This window comes from Malus sylvestris, chromosome 2 (genome assembly GCF_916048215.2).
Source record: "Malus sylvestris chromosome 2, drMalSylv7.2, whole genome shotgun sequence".
Classification (NCBI taxonomy): domain Eukaryota; kingdom Viridiplantae; phylum Streptophyta; class Magnoliopsida; order Rosales; family Rosaceae; genus Malus; species Malus sylvestris.
The window spans coordinates 2,826,739-2,848,739 of record NC_062261.1 but is presented as its reverse complement, the minus strand read 5'-3'; the positions used below and the strand labels follow the sequence as shown (position 1 = coordinate 2,848,739).

Here is a 22,001-nt window from a genome sequence, read left to right as displayed (position 1 = left end):
TTTACTTTTCTTTATTGTTTTAAAAAATTATTAAATGAATTTTTTTTTAGTTTTTAATAATATTTTAATAAATTTTTAATAGAAAATGGGCCTCTAATCAAGCCACGTCAGCATTTAACTGAAAAGTAAACTGTCAAGTAATGACAGGTATAACATTGGACCAAATTCTAAAAATGGGGTATGACATTGTCAATTTTAAAAGATGAAGTATGAAAGTGTCATGACATCAATAGTTGAGGTAGTTTTTTGTACTTTACCCTAAATTTTCTTACATGCCAATGCCATCACATCATCACTTTATCAAAATTTAATATGACTTCTGATGGTGGGTTGCAACTTGCAACCAAATATTGAATACATGAAGCCCAAAAGTCCGAACCTACTTTAGCAAGAAAACAAAAACTTGGGCCCATTAAACTGTTTTTTCTTTTGTCTTAAGGGCCATAAAAACAGTCCCGTTTTGCATGTACGAATAATTCGGAACTTCGGACCCCTAAAGTTGGAACCTATAAATCGGATGGAGAGCCCGGATTTTTGTGTCCGGAGTCCGCAGATTAAAAAATCTGAACTACTCATTTAAAATCCTATGGCCCTTATTTTTGTATCTCACTGGCCACTCCACACAAATCAAACGTCTAGATCTCTCTCCCCCCTTTGAACGACCCAAATCCTTGGATCCGCGGGCTCCAGACTTGGATATCCGGAAAGGATCTCGATTCCCATAAATCTTCACAAGATATGAAAACCAGAAAAAATTGTCGCATTCTCTGAAAATTTTCACGAGATACAAACGAAGTAGGGTCTCATGGTATGGCATGCAGCAACAGTGAATGCTCTGCTGATATAGAAACAAATGAACTTTCACACAATGCCAGACTTGCCAGAGGGGGTGACAATACTTAGCTGAATCATTTGGAATTGCCGAGACAATCAAATTTTGCGTTCCATGCTCGAGATTCTAGTATGTTTTGCATCTCGCATTCATGAGCATGTATACTATTGAGCAATCCTCAAATCTTTACCAAAAGCGAATGCTTCTCATTGTTGGCTACTTGGTTTCCACACCGGATTTGTTCCGAGCTGATATATAGTTTGCGTTGAAAGCATCTGCAGCAGGAACCATAGAAAACCGTAAAAACGAATTTTACTTTCAAACCACGAAGGACATCGAAAACAAGTAATGTTTTTTTCTACAGAAACTTGACAAGGACAAAGCTAATGATTAAGGTCAATGACAATCCAAATACCATTAACAGAAAAAGATAACTTTGCTTCCTTCGGTATCAAGTTTAACCCTTTCAAGCATACGTCAGTTCAAATCTTGCAGTACAAGGACATGGCTGACAATTTTTGTCAATCAGGGGCAAGCAAAAGCGTGCATGGATGCTTTATTAGAAGTTATCCATTCACTTTTTCTTGGAACATAGTGTTCATCGCTCTGCGCTCTGGTCAAAATGGATGATTGATCCAGTCACTAAAGCTTATGCAGTGCAATGCAACGCAACAGAACCTGTCTGATAACTTCCAAAGATACAAACAAATACAACAATAATCACAAAGAATTGAAGAGCTGTAGGGCAGTCAGATGGCCTATATATCAGGACATGGATATCTTCTTACTGTTTACACTTGGAAAGTTGGTTATTAGGGATTAAAACACTCCCAATCAGAAGCTGAGGAAGAATATCGAGAAATAAATCACACATTTCCTGCTGATCAGCATAAGATACCATTAGGTCTACTACCCTATGCTAATTCAGTGACTGGCGTACTCAGGCACTTACTTGAATAAAGAAAAACATGCAGCTACGGTACACAAGAAAGAAAACATGTTAAGCAATTTTCCAATTGCCCCAAAGATGTAGCACACGTTATTTGCATATTTTTAAGAGGTTACAATATAAAACTCGACAAGCTACAACTTCCAGAGACACAGGAAACAGAAAGAACAGAAGACAATAAAAGCTGTAAACCGTAGAAACGAAGAAGATTATGAAATGTGTGTATGCTGACATGATAAATCTATAGCAGATGGAGAATAAAATTGATATCAGTAAGTCAAATAAGCTGTAAGTGGAAGTGCTGAGGCAGCGGTTTGAAACAAAACCTTTCAAGCATCTACATCTCAGGTCATCCTGTGTCAGCCACTAGATTGTCTTACTTCCTCCAGTAAAACAAGTATCTAAGGCTCACAGGTGGCCTGATATGGAAGAATGCAGAAACCAGATATATTAATGTGAACAGCAGCATCAGAAGCTGTCTTACTATTGCCCTCGAGTCTAGGCTGATAGAAAGCTGGCAAACCCCAAGATCATCTTTGGAGACTTGAAAGCAAGGCGACAAGCCTCCTACTTTGTCCCTGGAAAACGCAGTGGATGCATTAATACTGTCCACAAATGAAATCATGGGACATATTATTCACACTAGAGAATCGAAGAGAAAGCAATTAGCCTCACAAATCAACAAATAAAGAAAGGATACAGCACTCTATATGTGCAAATGTGTCATACGAGAACATGCAGAGTCGTTACTTGCAGTTTGCAATGTACATCGATAATACCCAAATGCTTATGCGAATAGTACAGAAACTTCATATGGTAAGGTTTATGTTGAACCTCTAAATCTTGATATGCATTCCGTACAACCCCAGAAAAAAGCAAAAAGAGAATAATTGATCCACAACGAAGAGTATGATAATAATAGGCATACTTGGAAAAGTTTGTACTACATTGAAACTGGACTATGTGTTGTAACTAAACATAAAAGGACATCAAAACATCTCATCTTGTTTCTTACAGTGGAGCGAGGTCATTAATGAAAATGCTCATCGAGATTCTACAGCTACAAGAAAAATATGAATCAAAACACGCAGTTCCAGTTTTCCTGTCATCTAATATGAATGCTGGTATCTCCAGAAATTAAGTTTCTAAGCTCCATTAAATGTTCATCATTTGATATATGGAGTGAAAGGCGAAGATTCGTCACCAATTCTTCTTGTTCCCAACTTAAAGGTCCTGACGCATGTAATGCCCCTATCGTGCAACGGTAAGCATGCAACTCTAACCTATGGATCTCATCTGCCAATTCTTCTTTAGCAGGAAGGAGAGAGTTTCCTTCCTCGTATCTCAATTGAAAAGAAGATTCGGCATCGGAAAACTGATCATCAAAATCTTCAGTAGAACTAGCAGAAACAGGAGGAGGCAACTTAATGAAATCTTTGCTATCGATACTACAACTACCAACAGAGCATGTGACACCATCAGCATCATTCGAATTTAGGTTCACAGAAAACAAACGCCCAACATCACCACTTGGTTTCCTCCTTTCCACATCCACATCAGACAATACACTTTTTCTGTTGTTAAGAGAAGCACGTATATCTTTTCCACCCTGCACACGTCCTGGTAAAGCAACATCTACCTGTTCAGAAAATGTAGAGAAATTCGCAGCAATTACTCGGAGACACCTTCCCTCTTTTTCAACAGCTCTAAACTTCTCAGCAGGTCCACCATATGCTTCATCTTGAGAACACAGGTAGGGTGATCTTCTCTTCAGATGAGAGGAGGCAGTCAGCGTTTCATTCTTCTGAGCTTTACGATATGAATGTTGATTGAACTTTGGAGTTAAAAATTCACCATGTTTTTTATTCTCATAATTGTTCAAACCCTACAAGCAAGTAAACAAAAAGTTAGCACATGAAAGCAACATAGAAGAAATCTGTCAGTATTATTCTAACAACCAAAGCAATTTCCAATTTTAAACATTCAAAACGAAAACCTACAAAGCTTATATTGATCACTCTTCGTGATGCTTAAATTGTGTACCACTACTGATTAACCTTAATACATACTACATTTTGAGGTCCTCATTACTATTAACACTTGAAAACTCTTGGACACATAAAACTGATAAATGCAAATAAATAAATTGCGTCAGCAAATATTTTAGGATGATATTACCTTTCCAATCACAACCCATTTGTCATCTTGCCAAAACTGTCTGACTCGGATTTCAAATTTTCCGACCTTGTATTGCCGGGAGGATCCGACTGGCCTGATTAAAAAGCACTCCTTTCCCAAAACCTTTGTAATTGCTGCCATTTTCCAAGAAAAATTGTCTAAAAACTCAATGACATCACCAGGAACCAAATTCTCTGAAACTTCCAGTGAAGGTGGGCAAGGCCTGATGGCATCTCTGGATACCCTCTCCACAACGGCGTTATCAGCGTTACCCTCATATCCATCATATCTGACAGTGTAGTTGTGGCCGTTACCGCAGATTATCTTAGCAGAGCACCAGCAGCCTGAAGGCATCTCCCTTTTGCTCAATACTTCAACGATGCTCCCTCGTTTGAATCTCATGATGCTATATGCAAATTCCCAATTACAAAACCTGCTTTATGCAATAGAACTAACGTAAGACACAAGACAGAATATGAATTACAGAATAAGATTATATTAATCTCAGCATCTCATAAGGAAGAGTGAGGATCAAGGGCAATCAAACGATTCCAAACAACGTAATACAATTGAAGGAACATCCATATTCAGAGAATCTCAAACAAATAAGAACAAAAATAAAACAGATTTAAAAATTCAATTTTTATCTGATCTGCATCTTCTAAACAGCCCAACAGTCAAAAAATTGAAAAACTTGCAGAAACCCTTTGGTTTAAGATTAAAGGACAAAAATTTAACAAGATCATAAATTCAAATCGGACTGCCGAAACTTATGCTCTGTTTGGCTGCTGAGAAAATGCAAGAAAATTAAAAAAGCACCAAACTTTAGATTCCCAACTTTTTCATTCATTAAGACATGAGAAAACTCAAACCAGCACTCAACTGAGCTAAATTCAACTGCATGCCTTAGTTTCATCAACCAAATTTCACAAAACCATCTACCAAACCAGCAAAATTACAGACCAACCCAATGTTTATTTTCTTCCTGTTTCCACCGTTTTCTCGGCAACCAAACAGCTTGGGGAAGGTAAACGATCGAACCCAATAAGCAAAATCAAAACTTTTTCTGTCAATTCATTCTCTTCACCCAGAAGAACATTAAACTGACAAGAGATAAACAGATTGCACAGCAAACAAATTTAATCAAAATTATAAATGCAGAGAGAGATTAAAGAATTGAGAAACGTAAACAGAGAGAGGTTTCTGTCTGACCTTTTCTCCAATTCAGAGAGAAAAATTTGGTTATCAGCAAAAGTTTGAACTCTGTGATTATTCCTCTTCTTCTTCTTGTTGTGGTGGTTTTGTGTTAGTTTTAATTTTTATTGTTTTTTATGTAATTAATTTTTTTTTATATTTTTGTGGGAATTTAAAAGGTCCAAATATTTTAGCTTAATAAGCAACGAATATGGCATGGTTTCTATGCCAAGTTGCCATCTTCCCAAGAATAGCTTGCTGAGGTGGGAATTCATTGTTAAAATTTTACTCGGGTTAAACTTCGACTACAAATACCAGGTGTAAATTCTAAATACGTACAATTTGAGTTTATAACTTGTTCACATTTACGTTTTTTGTATCAAATTATTTGTGTAATTTAATGTGAGAATGTAAATTATATTGTAATGAAATGAGTCACGAATGCAAGTTTAACGAGTAATTTCAAGTCAAACTTTCAGGCGATGCAAAACAAGGAACAACATTAGTTACAAGTTTGACTATGTTATTTACTTTCATTGTTACTAAAACCAACATTACATCTTTTTCGAACATGATATTTTAATCACTCTAATATGAAGGAGGGGAAATTAAACTCAGGAACAAAAGGACAGATATTGTCTTAATTAACTAATCTAACGTACTTATTTCTCTAAATAAATATTATTTAATTGCATTTTCACGAGCTAATTATTATTGGATTGTCACGTTGGCTTCTATTGTAGAATGTCTGCCAAATTGAGATATGCAGATATTCTGTTGGATATCGAATATATGGTTGCATAATTTTTTTTAAATGATAATATTTTCCATAAATTGAGAATAGTTGGTGTTTGGTTTTGCAACAGGTTGAGAAAGACTTTACTAATTTTTTTTTTCTTCCTTTACACTATGTTTGGATCAATAAATTTAAGATTAGCAAGAAATTTTAAAATAATGGAAATTGAATTGATGGGATTTTATTTTCTAGAATATGTTAATTTTCTTGTTTGGTTAGCCTAAAAGAACAATGAAATTGAATACAGAATTTGTTAATTTTAAGCTCTCAATCATAGAAATTGAGAAATGACACATATGTATATGGAATTTAAACTTGGGAATTGGAGGTTCCAAATTCCAAGTTTTTTTTCAAGCGAAAATTCTAAATTTCTATGTTTATGAATCAAAACAAAAGAATTTGTGCATGTTAATTTACAAATTTTGACTTTATCCAAATTCCAAATTTATTTCCTTCATCCAAACATAATGTTACTTTTATACAATATCAAAAAGAAGAGAAATTTGCTTGTACTTAAAAAAATCAAACATAAGACTCCAAGGAATCGAAATTCGAAAATAAAACTATAATTAGGACAAATAAATATAAATATTCCTAACTTAGTCAATATTAAAAAAAAAACTAAGACTTGATGCGAAAACAGAAGCAAACATGATTTGATAATTTTTTTTTTCCCTTTGTAAACAGAGGATTAGCTGATAGCTTTGTCACAGTAGTCCATATTTTCGGAAAACGAGAAGGCTCATAGAAGTATTTTAGATTTTTTTTTATCACCATCGTATGATACACCAACGACAGTAATCAAACCTAAAACATACTACGTGAAATATAGATAGAAAATTTATCCCAACTACTGTACCGTCTTAGTAATGTTCATGATGTGATAACCTATTGAAAATTTAAAATTGTTGAGAGAAAAAGTCGAAAAGCATCTTTGGGCACGTGAGGGTTTTCTTTTCATGGGGACCACTCATTAGTTGAGGAAGACCAAATATATAATTAGAGAGCCGAGAGTTGCCTTACTTTGAGTTTGAACTGCAAAGTGCAAACGGTGGCTAACAAAATGAGGGTTTTGACTAGAACCAGTGAAGAACATTACAGCACACACATTGTCTTATAACCTTCATGCATAAAATGTACATCGATTCAATTGTATTGTATAGCATATATTCATAGCAAGTTAGCAACATGGCGAAACAAAGTATTCCAAGTATGTAGGGTTTAGGGCAAATGACGTGATTCGGGAATATAAAAGAATTTTTTTATGTACTTAAAACACTATCACATAATGATCTTATTTTACATATTTTGAACAACATAATCATGAATTACGACTACATTAGGTCAAAAAGTCCGCATGCATGGGGTTCAATACTTTTTTCTTCAAAGCATGGCGATCATACTTGCATGTAGCATGTCTCTCCATGCATTGCATGGTGATCGTCCAAGGGTCAAGTTTTCATAAACTAATCGATACGGCACTATTTTTTTAGCTTGGTTTTTTCACTTTTAGAATAGAAAATGGGAGGTATAATCTAAATCAATTGATAATATGAGTAGCTCAATTTACTTATAAGTACAAATAATATTTCTCTTCTTATCAATATATAATTCAGTCTTAACAACTCTTAGATCCCAAAATCCAAAAATTTACATCTAATAATATAAAAATATTTTTTGACAAACGATAGCGTTAATGAATCAAATTGTTAAGTGAAAGAAAGATCGGTAAATATTTAATCCGCATCAAAATGCATAAACATAATTATTTTACACTACTGCAGTAAAACGCATTTGAGATATTAAGTGGAGAGCTAAGGTGCCTAATTTCTGGTAAAAGTATTTAATTTGCTTATGAAGTGACATTTGCCTGCCTAATTGTCTTTAACAACCAATCGTTGTTTATTTATAATTAGCATAATTAATGCTTGTGTCCTTCATGGGAACTTACTTATCCTCTTATATGTGATTAACGAACTTTTACTATTCGAACATCATAATCAGCACTGTTCATTTTGTTTGTTATCATCTAAAAATTATATATGTAAAAATTATTCAACTTGGAGATCGTTTAATCATTTATACGTGTAACCTAATAAATGGTTTTATTAACAATAAGTAGCATTCTCATAATAAACTGTCCGTTTGTTTTATGCATATGAATGACTAAACAATCTTCAAATTGAAAGATCTTTTGCAGATATGATCTTTAGATAATGATAAAGAGAATAAACGATTTCGATTATGATATTTTGATAGTTAAAATTTGTTAATCATAAATGAGAGAATAAGTAATTCCTTTGACAGAGGGACACAACCATTATACATCCTTATAAATAAGGAAAAACTAATGAAAAGTAAAAAAAAACTTTAGTTTTAATGAAAAATGATAAATAAATGTGTAGTGAATAGTATTAGAAAATGGTAAAAATTTAATTTTTTATTATAAATGAATAGTATCATGAGTGTTTCGTTAAAACTCTCTATAAATCATTGTGATAGCTAGCAAATAGCATAACATTCTAAATTTAAAAAGAGGAAGTCGCTTTTCATGCCAGACCACATATTTGGCAGTTTGGATATGCCAAAGCCACTGTGAAACCGTAGCCCTCTCAGCCTCAGCCCTCAGCCCTCAGGCCCCCCAGTTTTAGGTGAGCATATATACAACAAAGATTAGTTGCACTTACCCCTTGTTTGTCCCTTTTGAATAAATAAAATCCCAACGTTAATCCCTAATATGTAATCATATTTCAATCAAAATTGAACTATTCACAAGTTTTAATTGGTTTTTTTATACCAAAATTGTTATATAAACTATTTTTGTGGCGTTTAAACCAAACTATAAATTTGTATGCATTAGTAGTTCATTCAATCAATGACGAGCATTATATCTTCCATACCTTTTTGATCCTGGATCACTGTGGATCACTGTGATGAACACATGAAATGTTAAGGGCTTATAGGCGAGAAAATGACGGTATTACACTTTAAAGTGTGTTTAGTGACTTAAGTTGACAAAAATTGGATAAAATAGCTTTGAATATAATAGTAGAGATGAAATTGGCAAATTTTAATGAATTTAGGGACTTATTATACCAAAAAAATAATTCATGGACCTAATTTTCACTAAGGTAATAGTTCAGGGACTAAATCGACACTTAACCCTGTGAATATTTTTGCTCACCACCTCATTTATCACCGTTGGACGAGGTTAAATTTCGAGATCTGTGTGTATTAAAAAACTCAACAACCACATTTTTCAAAATTTTCTTAATTGTTTTCGCGAAGTTTTACCATAAAGAAATTGTAAAACGAATTTTTCATGTGATTCAATAAAAGTTACTTATGGGACTCAATAAACAATTTGAATACTTAACCACTAAAGGTCGTCTTGTGGTTGGAGATGATTCTAGACCCATATTTCATACGACATGTCTTAAGTTCAATTTCTGATACTGGTAAATCACATAATGGCGCTCAGGAGAGGCTAAAATTCATTTGTGATGCTCCCCAACTATCACAAAAATAAATTGTTATAGCGAAATCACCATCTAGTTCTTTACAAAAAAAAAAAAAAAAAAAAAAAAAAAAAAGACAACAACAAAGCTTATTCCTGTGTTATCTGTTTGCTATTTATGTAAAGCTACTTTAAGCAATGTAGAAAACGTGCATTGTTTCTTGGCTAATACGTTTCTTCATAAACATTTTATATTGAATACGTTTTTGGTTTGTTATTAAACCTCTTGGTTTTTAAGTTTTAATAAAAGTTGGAACGTCGCTTTTGGCCATCCTCCATAATCCTCTCTGATATTCATGTGTTTGCTTGCAAGCAAAAGACTCTCTGTAGCACACAAAAATGAGGCATCAACATCATTAATTTCTGTCACTTTTATATTTCTTATTCTCTATATATAGAGAAAATTTTCAGTGTGTCGAAAATACGGTTTAGTATATTAAGTGTTAACTTATAATACAAGTGGTTAGAATTTTTTTTTTCAAGTATCTAACTACTTGTATTATGACATTTGATGTACTAGACCATATTCTTGTCACATGGAAAAATCTCTCATGTTATAGACAACAAATATGACCTCCTACGACACATTAATGTATTGTTGCATGGATGATGGATCCACGTCATTCTTTGATATCATCTCAGGTGAGAAAATGGCTAAAAAGAGACTCCGAGCATGAAAATAACTTCCATGCATCTAGAATTCTATAATAAGATATTTCATAATGCAATATAACATGAGAAATATAAAAGTATGATAATATTTGATTGACTTGTAATACCACATCCTTGCCCATCCAAAGGGACAAGGATTGTCTGCCCTCCTTGTTCCCGTGTCCTCCTGTTTTGTGTGATCACGGTTAAGCCACGTGTTCGTCGCAGGAATCTCCTGGCGGACGAGCACACAGCTCCCCTGGGAGAATGGCGTCGGTTGAGGATATCTGTCGTACTTCTGCTTTCTTCTCGGGCTCGCTCGGGCAAGCCTTTGTCGGGCAGATCTTGGTCGGGCAAGACACACTTCGGGCAAGGCTCGTCGGGCAGTTCTGAAAGAGAAGGACAGAGTTAATTTGAAAGGGTGCCTTCGTGGGGCCTTAGATGTAGGCCTTAAGGCTCACAATCAAGATTAACTTTGTCGTGCTCAGGCGTGCCACTGCCATCTTCAGTATGGCAGATGTTGAATGGGTGTTAAGCTTTGATTGAATATGTATACGCCCGAGAAACCAAGTTAGATATAACAGGTGCCTTTGTAGGGCCTTAGGTATAGGCCTTGAGGCTTCCTGTCAAACTAAACCAGCGCTTGGATGTATCATATTTGGTCTTTTATGGTTGCCCGAGTCTTATCACTATTATACTTTTGATTATTTGAATCCAAGAGGTAGGACGAACCCAAATGAGTGCCTTTGTAGGGCCTTAGGTATAGGCCTTGAGGCTTCCCATCAGAGTTAATCCTTATACTCGAACCAACTAGACCACAACATGAAATGAAGCTAAATAGATGCCTTCGTGGGGCCTTAGGTGTAGGCCTTGAGGCTTTCTATCAGAATTCACTCCCTGCTTAAGCCTTTTCTATGAATCAAAATATAATGGCAACAAAACGGAGAAATAGATTGATTACTTGCGCCCCAAGTAACTTCGGACTTCTCGCTTATCAAGGATTGTCGTGGATGGGTTGAGTCCACATAGAGTTCTTTTTTATGCCTTGAGGCCAAGGACTTTTAAACTGATCTTTAAATTACATGCCCGCCGGGCTTGAGACTTAGATCTGATTTGAACTCTGACACGATTCAGATCGGATCCAAGTGCTGAAGACTCATTTTCATTATGACTTTGCTAGAAATAACTTGTATATAACTGGGAATATATAACATGTTATTGTGCTTTTAAAAGAAAGAAAAGACAAAGACAGAGCAAAGATAGTCGGGTAAGTTTGAACCTTATCGGCCAAGGCTGAACTTCTTACAAAATCTATCTTTGTGGCTCTGTCAGAGGTCTGAAAGCTTTTAGAGGGGTTGACGGGGGAGAAGAGGATACAAAATGAATCGATACCACCATGAACAAGGTAGCAGAGCTATTACAGGGGTTTGGGAAGGTTTATCCCGAATGGGATGAAGGCTTGTGCTGACTACAGCTTCGTTGAAGGCAAATCTGGCTTGAGCAGAGTTTTGGCTTTTGTTTGTTTGTTTGAGTGTCTTTAATTCTGTCTTCTCTTCCTCATTTTATAGACGACTTCAGCTTGGGTTCCTGTAGCAATAGAGGTTGCCCGAATGCGGTTCGATGATGACTCACTAGCTTTTTTACATGAATGCCATCAATAAAGTACTTTATTGGGCTGTGCAGTGACTGAATAACCTACCCCCTGTGGTCTTTGAGCAGGTAAGCAGGTGGCCTTTGTAACTTGTGCCCAGCCGAAAGCCTCTTTCCTGCCTCCTAAGTTTTCCTCTGGGCCTTGGGTTTGGGCTGGCTTTCTCTCTGGCCCAAAGTTCAGATTTTATCCCAAACAGTGCCCCCTTCAATTGATGTTAAGGTTGGGATCCCAAGCGCCAACATTAAATGAATAACAGCATGCGTGCCCTTTGAGCTTCTTGCGACCTTTAAACTGCCTTCTGGTTCTTTATAAATTCCGGCTTTGGGAACCCTTTTCAAATCATCACCTCTTCTTCATTTTGGTCTTCACCCTTCATCCACCTTGAATCCTTCCGTCTCCCCACTGAGAAATGGGTTCCTCAGGTTTTGAGTGGAGTTTCCTGAAACTCCCCTTTCGTGAGAAAAAAGAAAGTTTTCACCTGATGATTGCTACCTCCAACACCTTTGGTCGATCACCCCTCTACCTCCAACACCCTTGGTCAGGAGGTCTCCCCTTGATGACTGATCTTCCCACAACTTGTGGTGATAAGTCGGGCTTCATCATCATATATGGTGAAGATCTTGTGGGAGGGTCCTCTACCAAGCTCATGTTGGCCGCACAACTCGATCACCTGATTGGGTTCAACCAAGAAGATAGCGGGAAACCAGTTGAAGACACTAATACTTTCAGAGAGGATAAAATGTAATACATACGATTTGGTATCTTGTAATCTCATCAATTTGTCGACATGAAATAAATATTTTTATCTATTTCTGCATCTCTGCCTTCTTTAAATGTTTGGATGAACAAAATACCGTATGTGAATTTCTAAGGTCCGTCCCAATCTGCTCCCTCTTCGATATAACAATCCCTAACATCCCATAATGTAGGACAATATTTCTTCAAGAATTTTGCATTAATAGGGTGTTTCTGCTCATTGCCTTCGAGGTCTGCCAGATAATATCCTCCTTTGTTCAAAACCCGACTAATAATAAAAGGACCTTCCCATGTCGGGCTCCATTTCCCGAAGCCACGCAGCTGAGCGCCTAGCGGGAGGACCGTTTTCCACGCTAAATCTCCTTCCTTGAAAGACTTTAACTTCACCCTTTTGTTATAAGCTCGGGCAACAGCAATCTTTCCTTCTTGAATCTGGTTCAAGGCTTCAATTCGGGCTGCATCCAGATCTTCAATACCTTGACACATGGCTTCGATATATTCTGCACTATGCAACCCAAATTGGTTTTGAATTCTTACGGAACTGACGTTGATTTCCATAGGAAGCACTGCATCTTGCCCGAAAGTCAAGGCATAAGGAGTCGTGCCTGTCCCCGCTCTTTTAGAAGTCCGGTATGCCCACAACGTGTTCCCTAGCATCTCATGCCACCTTTCTGGACTATCAATCACCATCCTTTTAATAATGTTGACCAAGATCTTGTTGCTAGCCTCTGCTTGCCCATTTGACTGAGGGTAGTATGGACTGGATTGGATCATCTTTATTTTGTATTTGCTTGCAAACTCTTCAACCTCCTTTGAAATAAAAGATGGCCCACGATCCGTTACTATAGTTTCAGGCACCCCATACCTGTGCAGGATCTTGGTCTCAATAAAATTCTTGACCACGGCTGAAGTTATGGATTTTACTGCCGATGCTTCTACCCATTTGGTGAAGTAATCCGTTGCCACAATTATGAAAGTATGTCCTTTACTAGAGGCCGGATAAATCTGCCCGATGAAGTCCATTGCCCATCCTCGGAACGGCCAAGGCTTGACCACTGGATTGAGAGGTACTGATGGTACGTGCTGGAGAGGTCCATGTCTCTGACATTCTTCACATCCGCGGGCATAGGACTTACAATCTTTTTCCATGTCGGGCCAGAAATAACCATACCTTCTGAGTAACCATCTCATCTTTGTTCCCGCTTGATGTGCTCCACATATTCCCTCATGTACTTCGGCCATTACTTTCATGGATTCCTCTAGGCCTAAGCATTTTAATAGCAACCCATCTGAGGTCTTTCTCAACAGATTTTTTGTCCACAAGACATACTTGGTTGCTTGCTGCCTGTTCTTCTTACTTGTGGGTGAAGAAGGATATTTCAGATACTGAATAATAGGTGTCCTCCAATCTTCCACCTCGGTCTCTAGAACCATTACATCCAGACTGAACCTCCGATTTAAGATAGAGGGAAGGTTTCTTGTTTGGATCAACACCATACCTCCTTTCTTGCATTGGCACTCCTGAAGCTAGTTGCGCCATTTCATTGGCTGCCAAGTTAGATCCCCTAGGAATGTGATTGACTGATATCTCAGACTCCCACAAACTTAGCAGTTGTGTTGCTGCCATATAGTACCCTGCCATAGTGATATGTCTGCATTTGAACTCGCCATTTAGTTGATTTATCACTAACTCTGAATCACCAAAGATCTCTACTTCAGTTGCCCCCAAGTCCATCAGGATTTCCAGGCCGATAATCAATGCCTCATACTCCGCCCGATTATTGGTATTTTCTTGATAATCAAGTAGGAAGGAATAGTAATGATAAACCCCTTGAGGGTTTATAATCACAATTCCAGCTCCTGCTGCCTTCTGAGTGTATGATCCATCGAAATATAGCTTCCAAGGTGTAATCCAAAGACCTGCTACTCTCCTTATCTCTTGCTGGATCCAATCTTCTTTGCCCGAAGCATCACTTCTTGGTGGGATCCATACATTAGCAACTTCTAAACTTCCCGGGATATTGATTTCCTCGCTTTGAGACTCCTGATGTTCGGTCAGGAAGTCAACAATTGCCTGGCCTTTGACTGCCCTCTGGGGTATGTACTGAAAACTGAATTCTGATAATGCTAGAATCCACTTCCCAATCCTCCCTGCTAGCATAGGTCTTGACAACATATACTTTATCACATCTGTTTTGGCGATAATGTGCACATGACAAGGTAGCATGTAATGCCTTAGCTTGCTGGCAGTAAAATATAGAGCCAAACACAGTTTTTCCACCGGAGAATATCTTGTTTCTACCTCGGTCAGAATTCTGCTGAGGTAATACACAGCCTGCTCTTTTCCTCCTTCATTATTCTGGGCTAGTAGACTCCCAATTGATCTTTCCGATGCAGAAATATATAGTTTCAATGGCTTTCCCCTTTGAGGTGGCACCAACACTGGTGGGGAAGTTAAGTAAGCCTTGATGCTATCAAATGCCTGCTGGTGGGTTGGCCCCCACTCAAAATTCTCCCTATCCTTCAATCTCAGTAGCGGAGTTAGTGGCTGGATTTTGCCCGCCAAATTGGCAATGAATCTCCTTAAGAAGTTGATTTTACCTAGCAATCTCTGAAGCTGTACTTTGTTGGTAGGTGGAAGTGACTCTAATATTGCCCGAGACTTATTTTTGTCCACCTCCACACCTCTCTGATGCACCAAGAATCCCAAAAAATTGCCCGCTCTTACTCCAAAAGCGCATTTCTTTGGATTCATCTTCAACTGGTGGATCCGCATCCTCATCAATGCTTGCTTGAGGTCCACGAGATGCTGCTCTTCTGTCTTAGATTTCACCACAATGTCATCGATATACACCTCCATGCTTTGGCCAATTAAATCATGAAAAATGGCATTCATTGCCCTTTGATACGTGGCGCCCGCATTTTTGAGCCCGAATGGCATGACTAGATATTCATATGCCCCCACATGACCAGGACATCTAAAAGCTGTCTTATGAATATCCTCTGGCGCCATCTTTATTTGATTGTAACCGGCATTTCCATCCATAAACGATAAAACTTTATGCTTTGCTACAGCGTCTATGGATAAGTCAGCCATGGGCATGGGATATTCATCCTTTGGTGTGGCACTATTAATATTCCTATAATCAACACAACACCGTACTGCTTTTGTTATAGCTTTTAAAACGGGTACAATGTTGGCTAGCCACTCTACATATTTGGCTGGTCTAATAAAGCCAGCTTTCACCAGCCTTTCAATTTCTTCTTTGACTTTTTCTTCTATCTCATTTGACATCCTTCGTGGTGCCTGCTTGACAGGTTTATATCCTTCCTTGATGGGCATTCTATGTTTCACCAAGGCTGGGTCTAATCCTGGCATCTCGGTGTAATGCCAAGCAAAACAATCTTTGAATTCTTGCAAAAGAGAGATAATCTTGGCCCGATCTTCAATCCTTAATAAACCGCTGATTTGAATTGGTCTCGGATCCTCTTCTGTGCCTAGATCAATAACTTCCAATGGATCCTGGACTTCTGGAGGTGGCTTATCAGGTTCTGCACACAAAAATTCAACTAACTCCGGGTTCTCGGGCAGACCGTCTGGCTCGTCTATATCGTAGACGCATTCGGCCATTTGAATGGCCTTATCTAACTCCTCTGTGCAAGATTCTTCCTCATTTTCCTGCTGGCTGGTAGAAACTTTCCCCTGCCACTTCCGCTCTTCTTTATCCAAGAGCTTTTCTTCCTGTCTTCTTCCCTTTCCATACACCAACAGTCTTTTAATCAGGGATCTGACTGCCATGACCTGATCTTTCTTCTTTTGTTCGATCATTGATGGTATAGAGAGTTTGGTATAAGACAGGGTCTCTCCCACTCCTCCTTGGTAAGGAGCATCCCTTGTTCTAGAAGCTTTCGGGCCGTCACCTTGGTAGGGTGGCCGTTCTCATCAGCTCCTAAACATTTCAAGATTCCCACGTTGGGATTGTAGAAACTTGCTTCTGCAACATTAGCTGAGGGGAGGAACGGCCGTGATTCGGCCTCTACCAACTCCCAAAAGCTTGATCCTTCAGTACTTGCCTCGTGGTATACAGCCACTTGTTGATGAAGAGTAGAAGGAATGGCTAAACTTTGATGAATCCAATCTCTTCCAAGTAGGGCCCCGTAAGTGGAAGTGCAGTCTACTACAAAGAACGCCAACATTATTTTCTTGGATCCCAGATCTACCTCCAAAGGTAATATCCCATGAGTCCTGGTGATGGCACCTGAAAAGCTCGAGACTGTAAGGTTTGTGGGAATAAGATCTTCAGTGCTTCTCCCCATTCTCTTCATCTGCTTGGCTGGCAATATGTTAACAGCCGCTCATCCATCAATCAAAATTCTTTTGAAAGGTACACATTCCAGATGAGCTGAAACGTATATAGGCTTCAGGTGGTTGGCCAACGAAATACTTGGGCGGCTGAACACCATTTTATCTGTGTAAATCCGTAGGGGACCACCTTTAGGTACTTTTGAGGATTCAACCTTGCCTGAGTCCTTCTCTGTAACTACCTCCACATTGACGTGAGCCATCATCGGCTCAGTTGTTAAATAATCACCTTCCATGGTAGCGGGCTGGTCAGGCCTGGCGCCAAACATGGCGGATAATACATACGTCATGTTGATGTGGAAGTTGCTAGGTTCGAGCAAGTCCTCCTTCTTGCTCCCAATGTGATCCATGAACTCGTCTAACCAGGCCATTGCATCGGCTGGTAGTAAGGGCTCTGGTATCCCTTCCTGTTGTGGTTGATTCATGTCTCCGTACAGCGCTTGCTTTGGAACCTCACCAAACGGATCCAAAGGCAGAAATGTTGGTCTCTTCTCAGATGCAACAGTTTCCTCATGGGTGGGCCCTGGCCTCCAACCAGGTGTTGGCATCATAGTCAGATCTTCCTGAGCCCTTCTTAAGATCCTATACTTGCCAGGATGTTGGCTTTGTGGCACATGATTCCCCATACCCTCCGTCTTGCCGTTGGCCCTTTCTACTTCCTTCTTACTTCGCCAACGAAGCTGACTACTACTTCCAGATGTTGCCCTTTCTGGCTTTTGATTTTTTGAGGCTTCAGAGGTGATGGGGGTCATCAGGGAATTCATGTAGGCTTTGTGCTGCCTTTGAACCCTTCTGACCATGGATGCTCCCATTGGTCTGGTGGGCTGCCCATCTTTTCCAACTACATACCATTTCCGCCCACGATATGCAGGAGTTGCTTTCTTAACAGGATTAGCTATCCCATCAGTTCTTTTGACTTCCTTCCCCTTTTGGCCATTTTGAAGCTGCTCTGTACTTCTTTGGAGTTTGGCTTCCATGTCCTCTGCCTTGTCAGAAACTTCATAGTTTCGAAATACTTCTGACAACGCCTTGGGTTGGGAATCACCTCCTAAACGTTGAAAAACGCTTCGGGAAGTATTTTTTCTTGTTGCCTGCTTAAGCCTTTCGTGGGCTTCTCTTTTAATTAACTCGTGATCAATAAGGACTCCAGCTGGGGGAATCTCGAGTTCACATTCACACTGGCATTTACTACACATAACCAGCCCTTTGATTATGGCAGCCTTTGGGTACTCGGATGGTTTGCCTATCCCTTCCGTAGGTCGTTTGGCTAGTTTCCCTTCTTCTTCTTCCCTTATAATTTTCCATTTTCCTTTCTCTGCCCATGTCATGTTGAGCATGTTTACCGGGGCTTCAGAAAAGGGCAACACAGGGTTGACTATGACTATCTCATCTGGTTGGGTAGTCCTGTGTCTTTCTCCTTTGGGAGGAACCAAACCTGTCTCATTTCTAGAGCCTAGGGAGGCTCCATTCAGTCTCTGTAGCATTTGAAACAATGTATTCTGTAAATCTTCTGGCATGTTTATCTTTATCTTCAGATCAGAGAATCCCACCGGGCGTGCCAAAACTATGTTCGTCGCAGGAATCTCCTGGCGGACGAGCACACAGCTCCCCTGGGAGAATGGCGTCGGTTGAGGATATCTGTCGTACTTCTGCTTTCTTCTCGGGCTCGCTCGGGCAAGCCTTTGTCGGGCAGATCTTGGTCGAGCAAGACACACTTCGGGCAAGGCTCGTCGGGCAGTTCTGAAAGAGAAGGACAGAGTTAATTTGAAAGGGTGCCTTCGTGGGGCCTTAGATGTAGGCCTTAAGGCTCACAATCAAGATTAACTTTGTCGTGCTCAGGCGTGCCACTGCCATCTTCAGTATGGCAGATGTTGAATGGGTGTTAAGCTTTGATTGAATATGTATACGCCCGAGAAACCAAGTTAGATATAACAGGTGCCTTTGTAGGGCCTTAGGTATAGGCATTGAGGCTTCCTGTCAAACTAAACCAGCGCTTGGATGTATCATATTTGGTCTTTTATGGTTGCCCGAGTCTTATCACTATTATACTTTTGATTATTTGAATCCAAGAGGTAGGACGAACCCAAATGAGTGCCTTTGTAGGGCCTTAGGTATAGGCCTTGAGGCTTCCCATCAGAGTTAATCCTTATACTCGAACCAACTAGACCACAACATGAAATGAAGCTAAATAGATGCCTTCGTGGGGCCTTAGGTGTAGGCCTTGAGGCTTTCTATCAGAATTCACTCCCTGCTTAAGCCTTTTCTATGAATCAAAATATAATGGCAACAAAACGGAGAAATAGATTGATTACTTGCGCCCCAAGTAACTTCGGACTTCTCGCTTATCAAGGATTGTCGTGGATGGGTTGAGTCCACATAGAGTTCTTTTTTATGCCTTGAGGCCAAGGACTTTTAAACTGATCTTTAAATTACATGCCCGCCGGGCTTAAGACTTAGATCTGATTTGAACTCTGACACGATTCAGATCAGATCCAAGTGCTGAAGACTCATTTTCATTATGACTTTGCTAGAAATAACTTGTATATAACTGGGAATATATAACATGTTATTGTGCTTTTAAAAGAAAGAAAAGACAAAGACAGAGCAAAGATAGTCGGGTAAGTTTGAACCTTATCGGCCAAGGCTGAACTTCTTACAAAATCTATCTTTGTGGCTCTGTCAGAGGTCTGAAAGCTTTTAGAGGGGTTGACGGGGGAGAAGAGGATACAAAATGAATCGATACCACCATGAACAAGGTAGCAGAGCTATTACAGGGGTTTGGGAAGGTTTATCCCGAATGGGATGAAGGCTTGTGCTGACTACAGCTTCGTTGAAGGCAAATCTGGCTTGAGCAGAGTTTTGGCTTTTGTTTGTTTGTTTGAGTGTCTTTAATTCTGTCTTCTCTTCCTCCTTTTATAGACGACTTCAGCTTGGGTTCCTGTAGCAATAGAGGTTGCCCGAATGCGGTTCGGTGATGACTCACTAGCTTTTTTACATGAATGCCATCAATAAAGTACTTTATTGGGCTGTGCAGTGACTGAATAACCTACCCCCTGTGGTCTTTGAGCAGGTAAGCAGGTGGCCTTTGTAACTTGTGCCCAGCCGAAAGCCTCTTTCCTGCCTCCTAAGTTTTCCTCTGGGCCTTGGGTTTGGGCCGGCTTTCTCTCTGGCCCAAAGTTCAGATTTTATCCCAAACACCACGTCAACATTTTATATTGTTTTTTTTTGTAAAGATAATAAGACAAAAATGAATAGTAATATAAAATGTTGACGTGATTTAACCGTAAACACACAAACAGAAGGACATAGGAGGGCACGGAAACAAGAATGATAGACAATCCTTGTCCCATCCAAAGTGTAGAATGGATGCTGGGGCAATGTGGTAAGTTAGAGTAGAGTGGAGATCGAAAGCCTTGTGGACCTGTGGTTGGGTTGGGAAGAGGTTGGTCCTTGACCAAGCCCATCCAATTCCCAATGCCTCCCAACATTCAACCTTGCAGACTTGCAGTTGTAGGAGCAACCAAAAATTTGATTGACTTGTAAATATCTGAGCATGAGCAACCAAAAATTGGTTAATTAAGTATAAATTTACGGCAAAACCAAAGACAAGAAATCAAACCACTACGAGGTGACTCAGTGATTGAGAATAAATTTCAGGTCGGTATTCTACATGATATGTCTAGGTTCGATTCTTGCAGGTCGTGAATCAGACAATGGTGGTTAGAGGAGGACGGAATGCTTCTATGAGTCTTTTCGACCCCTGAAAGAATAGGCTGCCGTGGCGAAGACACTAGCTGATCTCTTAATAAAAATAAATAAAATAAAATAAAAAGACAAGAAATCAAAGCTAGAAAATATCATTGTCTCAATGTCATGACTCATGATCATATGATGTGAGAGTAATAATAGTGATTACATTATTTCCGTATTATCAACCTCTTTTTCAGTAGAGAGCAAACGAAACGAGTGGTGCATACGTGAGTTGGGAGAGCACATACGCTCGCTTTAATTAATGTGACTACGACCATGTCTGCTAAAGAGACGACATATTTAAGTTGCATATAACGACATGATAATTAAGTTTACATTTTAGGCGGATGAGAGGAAATCCAAAGTATAAAACCGCAGAGAAACAAAACGACGGGAATTAGATGAATGACATTCTCTCCTCCTGGAGGGTTATGAAGCAGACCAATTTCCTTTTTGGTAGCATGGTCTGAGTTTCCATTGGAATACACCGGCAAGTCTTCGGAAGCTGCTGCGATTTTTAGAAGCGGAGTTGAGGCCAGGGACAGAGACGCCGGCGAGAAGTTCACCAAGAACTCTTCCGAGGCTCGGGCAGTGCTCGACGATCTATGCATTTTCGGAACAAGAAGGCGAAGGGGTAATCGGGTGATCGAAAACGATAAAGAACAAGAAGAACAAAGTGCTACCAGACCTTATAGCAGAGAAGGAGAGGAAAATAATTAGTATATATAATGGAGCTTGCTAGGATCGGTAGGAAAGGCTGGAAGATCAAAGGATAACAGCTTTGCTTGCAGAGCCAAAAATGCAGGGAAGTAGCATGAGATAATGCCAACTTAGCTTAAAATCAGCTTCTTCCAGGACAATTAAAGGCATGCAGGCATGTGATGAACCAAAAAGTCAAATTATGCAGGCTGTCATATGTAATACACTTGTTTTATTTTAAGACATTATCAACTAATAGATAAGAAGACTAGGACGTTTGGGTCAAAATCATGTGACTCAATGGAGATAACAAACTGAAACGATCAAAGAACCACTATGATATCAGTGAAATTAACGCTTCTCTCAACTCAGTTGACGAAGTATTAAGTAAAGTGAAACACAAAAGATTAGTCGAGAGAGTATAGTATCAACTAATGGATAAGAAGAATCGAACATTTGAGTCGAAAGTCATGAATAACCAAATATGGACGTTGAAAAAAAAAATACAAATGTGGATTATACCAGTTCGTTTGCACCTAAGTTCAAATTCCCTTCCTCGTCTATTTTCGAAAGGTGTTTGATACATTTTGCGCTGTATCGGCGTTTGAACAGAACCCGGAAAAGGGGTTCAAACGTTCTCCGGTATGACACTGCAAAACTTAATG

General features: G+C 39.1%; 1 protein-coding gene across 3 annotated transcripts; it reads right to left on the bottom strand.

The window, feature by feature from the left end:
* Positions 1-296: 296 nt before the first annotated feature.
* LOC126593429 (uncharacterized) lies at positions 297-5,327 on the bottom strand. Of its 3 annotated transcripts, none has more exons than XR_007612941.1 (5): positions 5,172-5,327; positions 3,960-4,392; positions 2,986-3,666; positions 1,248-2,359; positions 297-1,107 (listed from the first exon to the last, which is right to left on the bottom strand). XR_007612941.1 is itself a non-coding variant. In XM_050259519.1 (5 exons), the coding sequence occupies exons 2-4, from the start codon at positions 4,359-4,361 to the stop codon at positions 2,312-2,314; spliced, it is 1,131 nt and encodes a 376-aa protein (XP_050115476.1). In that variant the 5' UTR covers positions 4,362-4,392; positions 5,172-5,327; the 3' UTR covers positions 297-1,107; positions 2,266-2,311. The 3 variants fall into 3 exon arrangements, 2 of the variants coding, with proteins under 2 accessions (XP_050115476.1, XP_050115463.1); XM_050259519.1 differs by having other exon boundaries at positions 2,266-2,359; XM_050259506.1 differs by lacking the exons at positions 297-1,107; positions 1,248-2,359 and having other exon boundaries at positions 2,672-3,666.
* Between the last annotated feature and the right edge of the window lie 16,674 nt (positions 5,328-22,001).